Genomic DNA, 21021 nt, shown 5'->3' with positions numbered 1-21021 from the left:
TACTGCAATGGAAAAATATTTTTTTTTACTTTATTTGAAATCACACAAGTAATGAATCACTATGAAGACGTCTTCTTTGCATCATTTTGGGTAATTTTACGCATGTGTTAGTCCATATTTAGCAACGTTTTAGTCCATATGTATGTACAGTCGTGGACACTACTGGGTTGTAACAAATCCATTGAAAGTTAATGAGATTGTTACAACCCAGAACTGTCCGTGACTGTACATATCAATCCCAGCCCTGGTTATAATGCATGGCATTCAAAACTCAACATTAGATAGAGCTGATTTCTGTAACATCTGTGCCTCGGTGCTCTGTAGCGATTTGTCTATCGAACGGATTAGCAACACTGGTTCTCACATTGTGCCACACCGATCACGGCAGAAACTCGTGGGTTACACTAAAATACACAGTGTCATTTGCAATGGCAAATTTTAAAATAGCAATGAGAATCCATTATGATTGTGAGTAAAGCACTTTATACAGCTTTAGAGCTGTTTTATCTTCATTTGTTAACTTTAACCTGCATTAGGCTTCAATACGAAAGTATTTTTAGCCTGCCCACTAACAAAATTTCTGGAAATTTAATAAATCCATTGTTTTTAAAGACTATAATCTTAACCAGAGCTCAACGTTTGGGAAGCCAGTCCCCCTCCCCCCCTTTCAGATAAGAACATTTGTGTAAAGCATCTCCCAGCGAGGATAAATTTCCTACAGATCCCCCCCATACCTAGAGAATTTACGTTTCCAGCATTGGCCTTAACAACAACCGAACGTCTTGGATGCGTGAAAAGTTTAGATGGGAAGTCTTAAAATAGGAAGATTTTGCATGTGTAACACACATATATCATGGTTACTTACTTTGCTTCAAACTAGTTAAAACATCAATTCGAAACTAGTTACAAAAGCCAATCTGTTACTGAGTCAATGGCTATGTTATTTTAATTTCTTTTGAAGATAAGCACCATGGAAATGGTTAACAGGCAAGCATTGTTCTACTCCAACAATGCATATTGCTAAATTGTTTAAAATCAGGGATTAGGAAATGCTAGAATATTCTCTACAAACTGCATATGTTTTAAATTTGCTATTGCAGAAAATTTAACATGAACACATGGAGCTTGAGTCCACCCAGTAATTTGCCAATTATTATTATGATGATTATTATTGTTATTATACTTGTTGACGTGGTAGATTGATTTTGAAATCTCTGAAGCACGTGCTTTCTTTTAAGTGCCAGCCATTTTTCGGAAACATACTCAACTAGTCATCTTTTGCCACTGAAGCTATTTTGGCCTTTAAGTTGCTCAATAATGGTCCAGAAAGTAATTTATCACAACGCTGTTGTAAATACATAAAAACTGCAAAAAATCTGTATTTAGAGGGATTTTTTGGTGAATTTATATGAAGTTTAGACATTAGAAACACATTTGAAACACAGTATACATTATTAAGGTGAGTAAATGTTTGATATTTTAAGAAATGAAGTTAAGTCCCTATGTTTTACATGATGAAAGTTTATGCAATGCAAAATATAACCCCTTAAATAATAATAATCCTGTGCGTAACAGCCCATGAAGGGCATTGGCTTACCTACCGACTGCCATGCTGTCCCACAGCCGCCATCCAAAGCAAGGTGCCTTAGACTGCACGGCCATGGAGGAGGACAACCCCTTAAGCACTGTGCGAATTAAACTTTTTGCTTTGGTGAGGAGGCTCACACCAAGTCGGATTTTTTTTTTGGGGGGGGGGGGGGCAGAGTAAGATTTCATATCTTGCCCTTCAGTCATAGAAACTTCTATTTTTATTGTTTTGTTTTTATTATTATTGCTAAATTATTATTATTATTAATTTACAAATCATAAAGTTGAAATTGAATTTTAAATACTTTGGTGGTGTATACAAGTTCAGACTCCAGTGTGCTATATAGATAGAAACTGGATTCGCCGTACTTCCTTTCCATATACATCATTCACTTTGTTGATGAACAGTTCTTTGTCATTTTGTACTGTCACAAAGTACAGATATCAAACAGAGACCACTTAATCTACTGTCCTTCATGATATCTCTGATCCATCATTTTATATGCCGAAGGGTACTGTAAAAAAAAGTAATAATTGAAAATGACAGTGTGATTTATCGAGATCAGATCCCGACTTTTCGTAAATTAGAAACAGCCGAGAAATTCCAAAGGATCTTATTTAAATGAAACTAATTCTTTATATTTTCAACACTATAATTGCCTGAAATTTCTTGAAATTATTTTTTTTTATTCCAGAAGTGTAAAAACAATCACTTTAAGAGGAGATGGTGCATACAATTCCAGATTTTCACCGCATCATGAAAGTTTGAAAATTTCCCATCCCAACAATTTTTCAGCCTGATCAGGAAATGGAGAATTTCTTTATTCCAGAACGTTTGAAGTATTAATATTACCTTCCCAATCCAATCTTGATCAAAATTTTTCCATCCCGCACACCCCTAGTTATGGGAGTCAACATGATTCTCATTCTAATGTCTCTTGTGAAAATGTTCTCCCGTTATTTTGTTGGACATGGCAGTTAATTGATGTAACTGACAGCCTGTAAATCGCAGAAAACAATATTCTTTGTAATAAAATATCGCTACAATTTGACCATTCGATATCTCGGGGCTGCAAGGGCTTGACCCCTTCCTGCTGGTGCCGTCACTTGTTGGCATATTTGTGATTTTCTGGGTGTGAAAGTTTGTGTATACTGTATATTACCAGCCAGTAAACTAAACTATTGCCTTGCGGTTGTAAGTACCTTAGAACATTGGTTCTAACCTAGGTTATTAAATCTTACTTAATGCATTTATGATGTAATTTAGAAACATTGTATTCACATTCTAAGAAAGCCCAAACTTGTATACAAAAGAAAGCTATCGAACTAATAACACCGAAAACTTATCCAAATTTCCATTGCCAGGTTCAAACTTAAGGTCCATTTCACCACCTACAAGTTTCTTGTGAACACTTGAATACATGTTCAGTGAGGTTAGTCAGTTGCAGAATGGTCCTCCTTTAATCCACAAGGCTGCTTGCTTTTTGGCATGGAAATCTTTGGTGACTTTACAATTGTGGACATGAATGATTTTTCAGTTGTGCTACAGTGAAGAAATCATATACTGTATGCTTTCAGTTGTAATTTATCATTATGCATTTCTGAATTACTACATTTTCATTAACTCTCCCAATGAAGACAGATTTCCCCATTAAATTTATCAGGAAATTCTAACATAAATTTGAATGGTCGAATGACCCTTTCCTACTTAAAATTCTAGCAGTTCCATTTTCTTTGAGGAGATAAAAACATTCCTGGCAGGGATAAAAATAATTTTTCTTTTGCTGTGTTTTTTTTTGTTGTTGGGAGGGGGGGGGTTGGCGAGGATCCCTGGCATCCTCCCCCCCTGTTAATTCGCTCACTGCCCTTAAATGTGGATGGTGTATATATAAGCCATCCCTAATGTGCTGTTCTAGTGCGGAAAGCATACGAGGGTCACTATTTATATTTTGAGCCTAACAATGAAAAAACAGGAATTTGGCATTGAAAACTGCTTTATTGTTTTTCGAAGTATTCTCCTTTATGGTCAATACACTTTTGCATTCGTTCGAAGCATTTGTCAAAGCAGTTTTTCCAATCTTCTTGAGATACCTCCATAATATGGTTTTTGAACGCATCAACAGCGTCTTCCGCCAACGAAAATCATTGTCTACCCAATTTATTCTTGACATTTGGGAACAAGAAGAAGTCATTGGGTGCCAAATCAGGACTGTACGGTGGATGACCCATCAATTCGATTTTTTGACTGTTCATAAAGTCGGTTGTTAGACGAGATGTGTGACAGCTGGCATTGTCTTGATGAAGAATGATCCGACGGCGTTTGTTTGTTTTCCGTATTTGACCGAAGACCTCTGGCAAACAAATTGTTGTGTACCATTCAGAGTTGACCGTTCTACGTTCCTCTAAAGGCACAGTTGCCACATGACCAGTTTTCCCAAAAAAAAAGGCGACCATTTGTTTCAATGTGCTTCGAGCTCGAACAACTTATGTTGGATTGGGTTCATCTTGAAACACCCATACAGTCGACTGTTGTTTACGTTCATATGCATATATCCATGATTCGTCACCTGTTACAATCTTATGTACGTCTTTTGAAGCACCACGATTGTATTTATTGAGCATTTGTTTGCACCAATTGACGCAAGCATCTTTTTGAGTTTTTGTCAAATTGTGTGGGATCCAACGAGAACATACCTTTCTCACAGCTAAATGATGATGTAATATTTTATATATGCTGGTGGAACTAATGCCTATGGTTGCCTCAATCTCACAGTATGTCACATCAATGTTTTCTTGAACAACAACTGATTTTGGACGACCTTCGCAAATCTCGTCGGTGAGCGAATGGCGGCCACGATTAAATTCGTTATACCAGCGTTTCACAGTGGCAAAGGATGGGGCTTCATCGCCAAATGTGGAAGTAAGTTGATCGATGCACTCTTGTCTTGTCCACGTCGAAAATCGTAAAAAATCATCGCACGAAAATGTTCACGAGTCAATTCCATTTTATTGTTGTCATGCAATCTCCAAGGCAACATAAACAACACAAATCAAGCTATTGACAAAACATTTGAAGTACGTTATGGTCAATAATGCCAGACGATTCCGTGCAAACTTCAAATCGCGCCTAACTTCAATCAGTGTTGCCAAGGCTCAAAATATAAATAGTGACCCTCGTATATAGCTGCTTGTGTTTCCTTTGACTAGATTCGACTGCGTGTGGCATATTTATATGCCCAGATGTTGAGAATATAACAAACAATCATGTTAGGTGAGATTATGCTAGCTGTAGTAAAAACAAAAAAGTAGCAGAAGAAGAAGAAGAAAAAGAATATAAGATGTAAGAAAAGTTGCGTGCCTTTGTGCAGTGTAGGTCATGCAAAATAGAAAACCGAAATATGGCTCAAAAGCCAAATTTGCTGATGCAAACATTGAGTTGAACTTGTTTAAAGTTTTAAGTCCACTATATGAGTATATAGGCTAATCAGGACTGGACCTACGGTTATAAGTGGGATATGAACCACTGTGCAGTGTGCCTCCACCGGGTATCGAACCAGGGAACCCTTGTTTACAATTCAAAGAGGTTACCACTACTACAACACGACAATGAATGTGTATGGAATGAAGAAGGAAGAAGGGAGTGATGAAATGGAATTTTCCTTAAAAAAGCCTCAATTTTGACCAGTAGTGACTTTTTCAGAAAAAAATCCACCTTTATGGGGTTAAACATTTTCTGTTAATTGGGCTACTGCCCCTTTCTGACATTTTTATTACTAAGTGATTGTTACATCCAGAACAGTTCAAAATTATTGTGTTAGATTTGGCTGGGATTTCAGTATCTTGTTATTCTTTCTGTTAAACTATCTGCCAGTTGGGCAGTCTTAAACAGCACCGAGATTTCAAATGTTTAAGTAACTAACTAACTCTCTACCCTTCTTAAACCTGAAGGTTTATGGCACTGCAACACAATCCTTCCATGTCTCCCTATCCTGGGCAAGATCAATCCAGTCTTTTCCATCCTTACCGATTTTCCTTAGGCATATATCAATGTTATTCCTCCATCCTCATGTTGGTCTTCCTACTGGATTCTTACTATCAGTACTCGAACACAGTAGAAGTTCATGTACAAGGTAACAAAAAAAGTTCTTGCCATTCTAGAGCAGTGATAAACAAAGAGCAATACAGTGGACGGTAGGTACCGTTAGATTTCGAAGTAATCTCCATCAGCATCCAACACCTTTTGACAACGTACCTGCAGCTGCACAATACCCTGGTGATAAAACTCGGCGGGCTTGGATGCAAAGAAGTCTGTGAGTGCATTCCACAGGTCTCCCTCATTTGCGGAGGATCTCCCACGGAGGTGGTTGTCGAGGGAATGAAACAGGTGGTAATCTGTTGGTGCAAGGTCCGGTGAATATGGTGGATGACACAGTGTCTCCCAGCCAAGTTGCTGAAGGGTGTCCCGGGTACTCTTTGCCACATGTGGCTTGTCATTGTTGTGCAGGAACAGCACACCCTTGCGATTCACCAATGCCGGCTCCTTCTGCCGCAATGCATGGTGCACCCTTTCCAACTGCTGAGAGTAGAGGTCAGCAGTGATGGTCTGGCCAGGTGGAAGGAGCTCGTAATGCACCACTTGCCGACAATTCCACCATACAGAGAGCATAACCTTTCGTGGGTGCAGAGGTGGTCTTGAGGTGTGAGGAACAGGGTTACGTGGCGACAACCAATGTCTGGTACGCTTGGGAGTGTCATAGAGGACCAACTTTTCGTCACCAGTGAGCAAGCGATCAAATATGGGTGTGTTCAGGTGCCGAGTGAGCAAGGACAAACAGGCTGTCACTCGTTGTTCCTTGTTGGCTGCCGACAATGTGTGGGGTACCCACTTGCTTAACTTGTATGACTTCCCTATTTCATGCAGGTGCAGTCTGAATGTTTCAGCGGAAACATGGAACCTTTCTGCAAGTTCATCACACATTAGACCACTGTCCTCCTCGATGGCTACTTTCAGGCCCTCATCATCCAACACATGTGGTCTTCCACTGTGAGGTTCATCCGAAAGGCTCACATCTCCCGAACGGAATTTCTGGAACCAATGCCTTGCATTGTGTTCGTTCACAGCATTCTCCCCAAATGTTTGGCAAATGCGGAGACTTGATGCGGCAGCTGACAGGCCCACTTTAAAGTCATACAACAAACACATGCGAACAAGCTGCTTCGATACCTAAATTTCTCTTCGACACTGGACGAGCTATGACTGCTGTGTGTGCGCAACGTGCCTGTATTACTGACAGTCGATGGTCAGACTAATTCCCGATCGCTTGGCAGGCACGTGCGTCATTTCGTTTCCTCTCTGTGAGCGCATGGTTAATGGGACGTCAAAAACGGCAAGAACTTTTTTGGTTACCTTGTATAACATTTTATTACAATTGTTAGTGCATTAGAGCAAAGTACAAGATGACTGAGTTCTTGGGATGCCTACTAAGTAAAAGTCAGTCAAAATAGCTGACCTCCTTGGCCATATTCTCTGATCATTTATACTACCGACTTTAATTTTTATTTTATTTTTCCAATATTGCATCGTCTTTCAAAATTATACAATCAAATTATGTGGATATAGAAAAGATAAACTTGACAAATTATTGAATTCAAATTACCATGGTTCCTAATTTTTCTTTTATATACATGGAAATTGTGCAAGGGTGAAACAATTTTTAAACTGGCTTCCATAAGTGAATAATATAAAGGTAGTTACATAAAACAATTGAAAGTAGTAAAAGCGTTACATGAAGATTACCATCATGTCAAAATTCCAATGATTTCAAAATTCCCAATTCCTAATTTTTATTTTATACATGTCGAAATTGTGCAAGGCATTACAAATGCAAGAACTACAAATTTGGCTTTCTTCTAATAAAGACCAATCTCACGCACATAGAATTATGTAACAGAGCATAAGCCTTTCTACATTCTTATAGAAAAAGCATGAAAAACTCTAAAGTGGAACAGGCCTGTAGCTAGAGGGGGCAGGGGGCAACTCCCCCCCCCCCGAGAGCCTGCTTTGCGCCCCTGTGAAAAATACAGAACACATTCCTATCTGGAATTCTCACTAATGTTTACAATTATATCCTCTATTACTCTAGCAACATAACAAAGACACTTATTGATTTTGTGATTTATTGAGGTGTGTGGGATTCTGAATAATGTCGTACTATAGCTCTTTTCAGTTCTTACGGAGGGTGCTCTAGAAGCTGGCAGGGTAAGTGGGGAGCGGGGAAGCGACCAATCCAGCGCGATAAGAAATGCAGAAGCCAGTAGAACGAGGTTCAAGTAGTACTTTTTTCTGCCGTCAAGATATCATCCCCTTCCTGTTTCTTATAGCTTTTGGGGAAGGGGGGCAAGTGCCTATGTGCACCCTCCTATATCTGCCAATGCGACACAATATATTAAAAATTTGCCTCCTCTGGGATTGACTTCGCTCCCCCCTCCCCCCTTACTAAGAATTCCTGGCTACGGGCCTGAAGTGGAAACATTAGTAATTCCTCTCTCTTGATGTACATAGTATTTGATATGTACAGAAATTTTACGCTTTTTACATTGCAAGATTTGAAAAGAGAACAGAACAACCTCTCAGTGAGCATGCTTTGTAGATCAACTCCTAAAAAATATCTACAGGGTGTCTCATAAATCTGGACCCATAGGAGAAAAGCATGTAGACTTACAGAGTTTGTTCAATGTGTCTGCTGTTGTATTGCATACGCAGTTAAAGATGAAATCTTGCCTCTTGCATCACTTTATGGATTGTAGTCACAGAAATTTGCTGACATGCCTGCGCAGTGTGTTTTTAAGATGGAGAATGCTCTGAATATTGACCTCGTACACCAAGGCTTTCAGGTTGCCTCACAAATAAGAATCGAGCAGAGATGAGATCTGGGGTCCTTGGAGGCCTTTTCATTCATTGTCAGTGTCCAGTTGGGCCTGGAATTTCATTGTTGGTAGATATGTGTGTGCGCGTGTGTTCGTGTTTCACACAAACACGAGATTCTTATTATTTAATAACACTCCATTGTTATATAATTTAAGATTGGACAATGCCTGATACAGATGTGTAAACGAAATTTTTTAAGTTGCTACAGTAGATTTTGACAATAAATCTATCAGAAAACTAGCAAAAAACATTATTTCAAATGGAGACAACACTGTATAAGGATTTGTTCAAACCTTTGAATTAGAGTTATATATATTACAGCACTTTCCCAATTATTTTTAAGTGAGAAATGATGCTGATGTGTTTCTTGCAACATCATTCAAACCATATTTGAATGTTAAAATAACAACAAAAATGTTTCGTAAGAAAAAAAATGCTTTTATACCAATCTGTGTAGAAGCAAACTTCTCTTACTACCTAGTCATATCATAAATACTGTCACAACTTTGGAGGCTGGCTGGACATCTTCAGGGCAAGGGTAGCACCTGCCCATGGGGAACTGTAAGACCTGAGTCATTCTGTGGTGAGCTGCAGACGGGAGAAGGTGATTGTGGTACAGATCAGGATGGAATGGAGCGAGCATTACAATTGAGTGGCTGTCATTGCATTACATAAGGTGGGGAAAGAAGCAGGTGAGATTTTCCAACTTCTCCAGAAGCTTCAAATCTCAAAGAGGTTCGTGTATCGCACTCTCCAGCGATATATTGAAGCTGGAACTGTGAACGACCGGCCCAGGGCAGGACGGGCTTGAACAGTACAAACTCCAGTACAAACTCCAGAGGTTGTGAAAGCAGTGGCGGCATGTGTGCGACGAAATCATGTCAGGAGACAGTCAGTACTGCCTCAGGACCATAAGATGTCAAAAATGTCGATGTCTCATGTGTTACGTTGTAAGCTAGGACTGCAAGCTCAATGATGCGTTAAAGCAGCAGAGGTAGATCAAAGCAAAGCACCTACACAAGCGGTACGCAGCAAATGGGCTTCACCTCAAATCCTCTTCACCGATGAGAAACTGTTCAATGTGGAGGAGGCATTCAATGCCCAAAACGACAGAGCATATGCGAGGAGTTCACAAGAAGCTGCCGACAAGCTCCGAGGGTCCAGAGGGGTCATCGCCCAGTGTCAGTTATGGTGTGGTGGGGGGTGAGCTACGAGGGCCCCACTGAGCTGCATTTCTGTGAGCAAGGCATCAAAACATCGGCCAAGGTGTACCACGAGATGGTCCATGAGGGTGTGGTCAAGGGACTCACGAACACCCTCTTTCGCAGTCAGGTCTGGAGTTTCCAGCAGGAGTCGGCACCAGCCCATAAGGCTAAGACGACCCAGCAGTGGCCCCAGACGACTGTGCCGGACTTCATTTCCACTTCTAATTGATCCTCTGGTAGCCCCGATCTTAACTCTCTGGACTAAAAATTGTGCGCTGTTCTTCAGAAAATGGCGTGCAAGAAAAGACACCCCAACATCGCTAGTTTGAAGCGCTCTATTGTGAAGACAGTGGCGGACTTCCCTGTAGATATCGTGCGTAATGCAATTGATGCGTGGCCACAAAGACTGAAGGACTGTGTGCGTGCTAAAGGTGGTCATTTTGAGTAGCTATAGGTGTTTTGTGTTCTTCACATATTCGTATACCACATATTCTATGGATATTACACTATCCTTAACCATCTTGTGTCTATTTCACAAACCTTGTGACAGTATTTATGATATGACTAGGTATAATAATTCTTTATTTTCTGACTAGCAACACAGAAGATTATAATTTTATCAAATGTTCACGAACCCACACACACATTTCTAATGATATCCTGGGCAAATTTATCATGCACCTTCTTACATTCTTATAAGATAGAACTTTCTTCCAATCAGCGATTCCAGTACAATTCTAAATTGACAAAGTTTGAATGAGAGCACAGTACACATTTAATTATTACATATATAAACAACACTTACCTTCTTGTTGGCTAAATTTAGACTTTTGAAAATTGTAAAACGTCGATAAATTCTTAATCTGCTTTTCAGGGACACGATTTTTTTTTGTATATCCATTTTTGTAAGATATGCTCTACGAAAACTATTATCACGTGAGAATTGTTGTATTGTTACATTGTCGTAAGCCACCAATGTAAATGTTGAGACTTGCATTGGCGAATGAAGAAATAATATTCTATTTATTTTTAGTAAATTACAAAATAAAAAAAGGAATGGAATGACTGATGTACACAAAAAGTAACTGATTTTATGTAAATACATATTTATGTATGAACCTGAAATCAGTTATGTTTTGTATTATCTTTGCGCATCATGGCACCCATGTAGATTCGAAGTTAAACAGACGAAGGTTTGCAATCTTTTTTTATATATATATATACCCTCCAATTGCTTTAATTACAAGTTTTCTGTCATCTGAACAATAAGGTTACCAATGCTCAAATTGGGAGGGTGGATGTTGTGTGGTATTCCACAGCTAGGAGATTTTACACAAGACATCCCCCCATCCCCCCAGCTATCCCCAAGGCTCAGACAAAGATCTCCCATCCTTCAATTCAACTTTAACCTTTTGCCGCCCATGGCCTTTTTCACAAGTAATCCTCTGGGTACCGAGCCGATTTTGAGCAAAATGCAGTTTCAATTAAATGAGTGTAGATCGGAAGCTAATTGCCCTAGAGAGATGAGTGATATACCGCTGTATGCAGAATGAACCAGAGATTCAGACTATATGAAATTTTTGCAAATTTGGCGTATATGTGGCAGGGGGGGAGGGGGCTAACTCTCAAAATTCCAAAATTTCGGAAAAAAAAATTGGTTCCCCCACCCTCCTCCTAAGAAAAAAGTACATGACACTGTCGACATGCACATGGAAATGATCGCTGACATGTAAGGAACACAAAAATATTTGCATTATTATCATATGACCAATGTAACTTGAGTTGTACCCCCAAAAGGAATGGTCGGCAGGCGACTGATTCAAGCTTCAAAATTCAGCGGTACCTTGAAATGACTATAGCTCAGAAACTAAATGCCCTAGAGATATGAAAGATATACCGTTGTACGCAGAATGAATCACAGATTTAGACGATATATAATTTAACACATTTGGCGTACATATGGAGGGGGAAAGGGGGAAATCCCCTGAAAATACTTTTTTTTTTTTAAAAATGGGGTTTCGCCCCCCCCCCGAAAAAAAGGATATGAAAAGTTCAAAATGCACATAGAAATTATCGCTGGCATGTAAGAAACAGAAAAATATTTGCATCATTGTCGTATGACCAATGTAACTTGAGATGTACCCCCAAAAGGAATGGTCGGGATGCCACTGATTCAAGCTTCAAAATGCAATAGCTCAGAAACTAAATGCCCTAGAGATATGAAAGATATACCGTTGTACGCAGAATGAATCACAGATTCAGACGATATATAATTTATGCACATTCGGCGTACATATGGAGGGGGAAAGGGGGGAAAGCCCCTCACAAATACTTTTCTTTAAAAAAATGGTGTTTCTCCCTGCCCCCCGCCCTGAAAAAAATGTCAAAATGCACGAAATGCAAAATTAATGCAAATTTGGTGAATATATGGAGGAGGAAGGGAGAAAACCCCCAAAAATTATTTTAAAAAATTGTCACTTCACCCAAAAAATGTCCTCGGGCTTGGGCACAAAATGACACCTACGCACAACATTCACGGACGAAAAGCTAGAACGTAGTGACAAATCTTGCAGCTGCTTGAAATTTTATTTTTAGACAATGCTGGGTAACCCCTGTTGCCACTTGTGGACACTTGTGCTAAAAAAAACAAAGGTTTCCTTCAGCGCGCTTCGAAATTCCATTCTCACAAGGCAGATTCAACAACCAGTGTCCCCCTCCCCCCACCCCCTGCTTGCGCCCTCATGGAAAACTTTCATTTTGACATCGGATACTGATAAACAAGCTTCCTTCGACTGCACTTAGCAGGAGGGAGTGAAAAGCATTACTTTAGAACAACAAAGCCGGTCTTCCTTTGTCGGCAAAAAATTGATCTTGAAAAGCGACCCAAAAGAGAAGTCCCTTTTCCCGCCTTTCCCCCTCCATTTTCATGAAGACAAAAAGAAATGCAAAAAAAAACATTTCTGTTAAATACATGTGTTAGGAACAATATAAAAAAATAAAATCGAAATTCTAGCCAAAAATAGAAAAGTTATAACGTAAAACCTACGACCTTGACACAGCGTCTCGATTGAGATGCTTGGTACCCCGAGGGTTACTTTTGAGTATCTCGTTCGAGACGCTTGGGCACCAAAAGGTTAAGCACCACTCTTTGTGCAGACCCCTAACCGCCAAACACATATGCTACCAGATCTTGAAGTGGTGTGTGTTAAATGTGAAATATGAAGCATTACTGCAAAGTTCAATAATATTTGGAAAGACTGAACTGATGCCACTGTCAACTAATACAAATGCGTGAAATAATGATAATAAAATTAGTGTGTAAGAATTCCACTATGATTATATGCATCAATATACAAGAGTTTTTTCTTTAAAATATTCAAGACTTACATCAGAATATTGAAATACAACCTTGGTGACAATGAAGTTCAACCAGAATATGTGATAAATGCATAGAGGCATAGGCGGTGGAATGGGTGACCCGCATAAGTGACGCATGTGTGTAAGAGGAGGCGTGTGAGCAGGCAAGAATCGTGATCCCAGCATGTTGCACCCAAGGTCACGTAAAGAACAAAAACGGGGAACTATACGCATGACATTGAACTTCGACCAGGCACCAGACCCATACGGAAAATTCCAGATAGTGGCGCATTCGACGGAAGCATGACGTCACGGACACGATAAGGGAGTCCGCCGTATATAAGCACATGCTGTGCACCGAGGAACCGCAGTGCATCATCACCATGGCCAGGGGCAAACCTATTGATAACACCGTGAGGAGAAGAGTGGTGGAGTTGCAACGGGATGGATTCAGTGAACGGGAAATAGGGTGCCAACTGAACTTACCCAAGTGAACGGGAAATAGGGTGCCAACTGAACTTACCCAAGTGAACGGGAAATAGGGTGCCAACTGAACTTACCCAAGTCAACCGTCCACTGCATCATCAAACACCACCAAAATACGGGTACTACAGAGCCAGGTAAGGCCCCCGGTCGAAAACGCCTGCTGAGCATGCGTGACCTACGGATATTTAGGCGCTATATCCAGACCAACAATCATGTTTCTGTGGCCGAATTACGACTGTGGACTCGAGAACGCTTTCACATTGAAGTGTCAACCAGAACCATTCGCCGTTACCTACAGCGATGCGGTTACCGAGTGTACAAGGTGAAACGTAAACCCTTCCTTTCCATGTTGAACAAAGGCAATCGACTACGGTGGGCACGAATGTACCGGGGATGGACATTTCGGCAGTGGAACAGTGTTTTGTGGACGGACGAATCCATTTTCAATGTTGTCTACGGAAAATACGGAAAACAGTCATTTGTCGGAAGGAGGAACAGAATGAAGCAAAATGTTATGCACGTCAGGTACAGAAACCTGCGTCAGTGATGGTATGGGGATGCATGACGGCATCTGGGGTTGGCCCACTACACGTCTGCGAAGGCATTGTGAATGCACATGCCTATACACGCATACTGGAGCGGCATCTTCCCACAGTGCGAAGGCACCTGTTCCACAGGCGGCGTCTCATCTTTCAACACGACAATGCCAGGCCTCATACAGCGCGGCTGACAAGAGAATGGTTGACTCGCCATCACGTGCGAACTCTGCCATGGCCACCATCGAGTCCCGACCTCTCGCCCATTGAGAATGTGTGGCGTGTTCTTAAGTGACGTGTGCAACAGAGGGGACCCACGACAGTGGCTGCTCTTATCGCCTGCCTGCAGGAGGAATGGCACCGCATCGATGTGGAATACCTTGAACGACTCGTCCGCAGCATACCCCGACGCATTGCCACAGTTATTCGCCGACGGGGCAGCGTCACACCATGGTAAACAGGATCCCCTCTAACAGTGGTCGAACTTCAATGTCACGTGTAGATGGACGAAAATGTTTTATTTTGTGTGGACACCATACATTGCTGTGTTGCAGCGGAAATTTATGTTTTCCTTTGTTCCATGTAGCATGCTGAATAAAATATATTCAGCATATGCATGTGTTCTCCTTCTTTCACAATGCACTCCTATATTTGTGACTGGTCGAACTTCATTGTCACTAAGGTTGTACCTGTTATATAATCACATGGGAATTTCAAATTTTTAAATAATTTCTAGGATAAATAGACTGCAAGAATATCATGCAAAAGATAAAATTGCAGGATAATTATCTGCCAGTATTGGTGTATAAATTACAATCAGTACTTCCTGGTACTTATATCACATGTATTGGCCAGTACCAATTGCCCTAATTAAAGCCCACTTTAGACGGAAGCATTTCCTTTAACATTTTTACTAGCATAAATGCTGTGTAAATGCTTCCAAAAATCTTACAGCAGGTAATACTTTATACAGAAGCATTTCATGGAACATTTCTATAAGATTTTGCAATTATAATGTATAATATATACACTATGAAAGGCACGTCGTGTTACACCATCTATGGCGAGTTCACGGTGTTCACAATTGAAACAACTAAAATATTCTTCCATAAGTGTACTGTGTACGTTATAAAGTATGTATTTAACCAGCACCATTACTTTGTACCTAAAACTTTTTTGTAGAAAACTAAATTCCTCTTGATTGGATAGTTATCATCTTTTAAAAATGTGAAGTGAAATGTTGTTTACATCTCATGTGGTCGCCATTACATCTGCACTCGTGACCTAGAGGTCGCTTCTAATTGATTGTGCTGCGGAAATAGGACCGATCCTATCCTTGAGAAATGCCATGAAATATGCTATGGCACCTGAAATGCCATAAGATTTTTTAGTGTACATGGTATCATTTTGGTCCTGGCATAAATGCTAAGGAAAACTCTTTCGGCTAAAGCGGGCCTAAGATATATCCAGATCAGATATAAAATTTCAACTTAATTTATTTATTTACTTATGGTATTTCGTATGTCAATGAACTATACTGGTGTTGCATTTAAAAGAAAAGTAAAATTTGCAAACAGTGTGTGAACAGGGTATGTAAGGTCATTGTCATAATGGCACCAGGCTCAACATTGTGCATGGAAAGAGGAGGTTGGGGGAAGGATACTCAAAAACCTTGAAATTCTGTGAATATTAAGTATGGCTGTCGACTTGCAGTGGATATGATTTTTCAAATATTTGTAAATGCTAAATTCTTCAGAGGGGTGTTTCACGTAAAGGGAATACTCAAACTTATGAGGTTTCTTGCCATTCGAAATCAATATTGTAAACACAGTTTATGTATGGTCTAAACAAAGAAAAATCTGGAAAAGTCATGGAATTTGTTTTAACGAAATGAGGTGGGAACCCTATGTACTGTTCTTTTGTGTATTTTATGACTTTGTCCTTCAATTATGTAGTTGCAGTTGACCCAGAAATTTTGAAAGCAATGTAAAATGAGAAAACAAATACGAAAAATGTAGCTGTGGAAATAGATTTTCATACCTATTGATTTATTGTGTGTGGCCCAATTAGCCACGTGTAAGTAATTAGTGAACCAATTTATTAAATTGTACTTTGTAATGGTATATTGGATTATTGGTAAATTTGCCAATAATTTTAATGATCCAATATTTCTCTTGAAGCTTGAAACACATTAGTTCATAAAATTGCAAAAATATCTCATTCTGTGATTGTCCTTGTTATATGAATGAGCAAGAAATCTTACATGAGAGCATCATAAATTCCCTAATTGTTAATTAACCCTTTGACTATCAAATATAAATGGTTGTTTATTCTGAAGAAATATCTTTGTTAACAGTGGAAAATATTTGTGCTTCACCATACAAATCCAGTTTTGAAGGAAAAAGTATAAATAGGGTTCTTGCTAGAGCTCAAGGGGTTGTTGCACCATGGATTTTAGTTTCATTATTATTTAATAAATTAAGTATATCTTGTTATCTTTTCACTGCAGTTGATAATAATCTTATTGCACTTTTGGAAGGGAAAGCTAGAACCATAGCTACAGATTTCTGAATAACCATGCTCAAATTTTACCTTCCTGCCCTGCTTAGGACAAATATTATTCTCCTAACTTGCACTTTATTTTAATATTAATGTGTGAACAATTTTCCGACCCCATCAAGTATGAATAGAAAAAATATTATTAATTTTGTGTCAATGGTGCACCCTCCTGTGCAACAAAAATGTTTTATTTTTTTAATTTTATCAGCTCACTAAGTTAAAAGGTTCATAGCGTGAATTTGGCATTTTTCTCTGTTCTATTGGATAATTTATAGCATATTACTATGTTAGGTAATGTTCCCCAAGCTCATTGCACCGTACTGTGGACATTTTTGGATGTGATGTCACAATCACCATGATCCGGCCACTTATTAGAGACTGGTTGAACCCCAGAGATGTTTTTATGCAGGGATAAGGTCAGAAAAATCCCAACCTTAGATGACCTAGACTTCCTGCATTGCAGTCAGATGCCCTTCCGACAGGAGCATAGCACCTCTACCATACATTTTGTGCATTTGAGCTCAATCATTACAGTGTGCAGAGATATATTAATGCAGTAGTATTTATAACAGAACAACATTATGTGTATGCCTTAAATGGAATAGAACACAATGACACAGTAATATTTTATAACTGACAATAATAAGTTCTGAGAATATTTGTCTCCCTTAATGCAGATATAGCATATACCTTCATAATCACTTCATCGAAATGCCAAATACAATTTACTGAGTTTTGACCATTTTCGATTATCAGAACTCTCCTGCACATAATTTTAGTAATTGCTCTGTACCTGGCACCTTGTTGTCATGTCTTTCAAGTGTTCAATAACTGAACAGTTTCATTTCAGGCATATGTAAGATAGCCAGAAATGTTCATTCGTAATTTAGAGATGAAGCGAAAAATTCAGGCTAGACCAGGACTCTGAACCTGGGTCTGTGGCATAGTGTACCACTGCTCTACCAACTGAACTACCAAGCGACATTTTTCACTTGCACTGTTTTAACTGTTTATATGTCCCTTCAGATTTACCTGTTCATTCTCAAAGATGTGATGTCATCAGCATAGAGAATAAAAAAAAAACACATTTCAATATAAGGAGTGCCACTTCATTATTAAAATCTTACATTTATATTCATTATATTTTAGTCCTTTATTAAAGTACAGCATTTTTTCACATTTTGTTCTCCAACAAAACAGTATAATGCCAGTAACAATGGATATGGCCATGAAAATGAGGAAAATATATATGTATGCTGTGATTACAGTTTTATTTCTTTTTTAAAGTATAACTAAATATTGTGTAACAGGCTGCACATGCAATATTGTCCTCACAGTGGATGGAATGTAGGTTGTAGCACTCTTTATCTTGTGCACAGAACAAACTCCAACAAAACTTGAAAAGTTTCACATTTGAACAGGAAGTATTGTTTTAATAACTATTTACCCAGTGGACCCCATCCATAGGAAACAAAGAGCTGTGGAATGATTGGGTACTGTTTCCGGCGTAATCCTACTGCATTTCGTAGACCCACCTGCGTGTGGCGATGATGAGGCGGTTCCCTGCGGAGCGGTGCAGGTGTTGGTGCCATCTCTGCTCTTGGTTGTGGGACCGAACTGATGATTTTGGGTTTTTGCTTGTTCATGTACAGTACACTGAATGGCATGCCTCCTGCACCCCAGCCACGAGACGTGAAGACGTTTTTCTTCTTGGGAATTGCAAACTGATCTTCAGCGTATTCTTGAAGGGAATTAGGGGTACGGTACCAACCTTCTACGTATTGCTTTCGGAGTTTATTGTGGATCCAGTTAACTGGCTGAGTTGCACTTTGTTCCGGGTACCATTTGTCATCGTCCCGTGCCCTCTCGTCGTCAGCTTCTGCTTCGGTGGTGCTAATACCACGCGACAGAGAATCCAGAAATAAGCAGAGGCGAGATGTTCTCGAGTTGCAGTACGTTCGGCGTAGGTTCTCCAGAAACATGATCCAAAAGGTTCGGCTTTCTTCGTTCACAGCTTCCAGCATGCATGCCTCTGGTTCCGCTGCGACAGAGCACATCTCCCATATTCTTTGTGGTGCTTCGAACGGTGGCAGGTCTTCATTTGTTTCAACAAACTCGTCAAAATTTCCATTGCTTCGTTTCACTTTTTTAGTCTCAGATCCCTGACTAGCCTTCCATGGAGATGACAACTTCTCGTGACTGGAAGTAGCTGACAAGTCAAAGACTAAGAATAGCTCCACAATTAAGAGCCATATTGAGAATGAGCATCTGCGCATCCTGTAAGGAAGAAAATATAAATTAGTTTCCTCAAGTGACTAGAATATACAAATTATAATTTAACAAAATATACTAGCAGAACTCATAGAAAACAGTATTTTTTCTTGTAGTGACTAAACCTTTTTAATAGTCAAGGTTTCGACACATTTCATGTATGCCAAACTTTTCAGTGAGGTTGACCCACCTGGTGACTGTTAAAAGACTTGGGTGGGAACTTTGCCTTTTATATGGTGCCCTGATGAAATGATATCAGTTACAACAACCTTATATGTTTACGAGTTGCCAGTTAACAAATGTTCAAAAATTATTACATTTGAATATATCTGTGTTAAATTATTGAAAGCTAAATTCATATTGAAGATCTTCCATTTCTTTTGTAAAATATAGGAATTGGCAAAATATCTTACAAATATTGGCTTTAACAATTTTACCCATTCATCTTTAACATCACTATTATTTATATTTGTCAACTGTTCCCGAAAAGTGGCAATAAATCGAGCTTCAACAGTTTCTTTATCTACCACCTCTTTTGATTTGGAAAGCTTCTTGTGGTTGTAATTGTCAATCCTATCAGTAATATGTGCATGTTCACTTTATTCCTGTTTTTGGCCTACTGTGTTGAATGTTGTCAAAATGATCTACACATTGTGTAATAAACACCAAGCTCAGGTTACTTACGAAATTTTCACTGGCTTTTGTGTGTGGTGACAGTGAATCTCCAAAATCAGTAGGTGAATAATATTTATATTTTGCAAATAACATGAATGTGATAATTATTTAACCTGATATATTTTAACTTGTTTGCATTCTTTTTCTTTTTAATAATTATACTGATATTTAAAGGCAATTTTCTAAATTATGAATTTATTGAAATATCCTTGAAATAACATATGAAGAGAGTTGTCTTGCGGACGAGTTTTGAAGGGTCCAAGTTTAATCATGGGCATGGATGTTTCTTTGTGTGTCATTTGTCTATTTCAACAAATTTGTTCATTTTCATTGTCACAATTAGCATGGTAGTAGCTAGTGGGAAGTATCAGTGGTGGATAGTCTCCATGTTGGCAGGTTTTAATTCATCAGGAAGCACATCACATATAAGTGTGACAATGTTTTATGCAGAAGTTTGACGGTAAAGATTGTATTTGTTCAAATGTTGCAATGTTTGTATGTGCAGCATACTTGTAAGCCAATGAACAAGTTCTTGGGGTTTAGAATTAAAGAGTTGTTTTTATCATACGATGACCACTGGAACTTTGATTATACCTAGGTACCTGACTCAGTTTATGGAATGGTACCGATGGACTTCATGTTCGAGAGTCCATCTGTCTCGAACTTCTGTATTTTTAAAACTTTTATCTAATCCAAATTACTGTATTCTGAGGTTTCTTCATGCATATCTAGTGGATATCTCTGTGATTTTTTGTAAATAGCATGCTTGCACATCTTGCGTGCACTTAGGGAGGCCGGAAAGTGCTCCGTTCGGTACGAGTTTCCCTCCTGCACACTGCACCTCAAGGTCAGTAAGTAAGAGAGGAGAGCCACTTGCACTGAGAGGTAAAAAAAATACTTCAGGGGAAGGAGCCCTCCCACGGAACCACATTCTGTTTCTTCTGGAATGATTACAATGCCACGCGGCACTGTTGCTTACAAATCAAATTATAAGAGGTTTCAAACGGCACGAACGTGACCGTCGAAGCCTCCTGTCTCGTTCACTTAATTCTTTCCTCCTGTTACAACGCCCCATTACCGCTGCTCGCTCAGCAGTCTACACATGCATACGAGAGCACTCTTCCACAAATACTGTGGGTTGACCAGGCCTGATAATGTGTACCGTTATTGCGACAACTGTGGTTGCATACATTGAGAATAACCTTTTGTTTTTCGAGGGTTCGTAGCGTTGAATGGCTCAAGAAGAGTGGGCGGACGCATCCCGGGTCCTCAGATAACAGGAAATATTTATAATATTTATTTTTTGTATGATAATTAGAGGCACATTAAAAGTAATGCCCCCGCAGAAAGTATAACCACGCCCCTCTGCCAGTGCCACCCTACTTATTTTTTACTACCCCCGTGATTGCGTTAAAGG

At 39.4% G+C, this 21021-nt stretch overlaps 2 protein-coding genes across 2 annotated transcripts in view; one reads left to right on the top strand and one right to left on the bottom strand.

The window, feature by feature from the left end:
• The window catches only part of LOC145987803 (RNA-binding protein 42), a 131479-nt gene that overhangs the window by 37484 nt on the left and 72974 nt on the right, over positions 1–21021 (top strand). The window lies entirely within an intron of this gene.
• LOC145987804 (uncharacterized) overlaps positions 17901–21021 on the bottom strand; it is a 72330-nt gene continuing 69209 nt past the window's right edge. The window contains exon 2 of the mRNA XM_083122510.1: positions 17901–18935. Coding sequence (XP_082978636.1) covers positions 18098–18934 — 837 coding nt within the window. The 5' untranslated portion in view covers position 18935 and the 3' untranslated portion in view covers positions 17901–18097. The remainder of the gene's footprint in view (positions 18936–21021) is intronic.

Source organism: Lepisma saccharinum, chromosome 5, assembly GCF_977018435.1.
Source record: "Lepisma saccharinum chromosome 5, izLepSacc3.1, whole genome shotgun sequence".
NCBI lineage: Eukaryota > Metazoa > Arthropoda > Insecta > Zygentoma > Lepismatidae > Lepisma > Lepisma saccharinum.
Note: the sequence above shows the minus strand (reverse complement) of the source record. Positions and strands in the feature narration are given on the sequence as shown.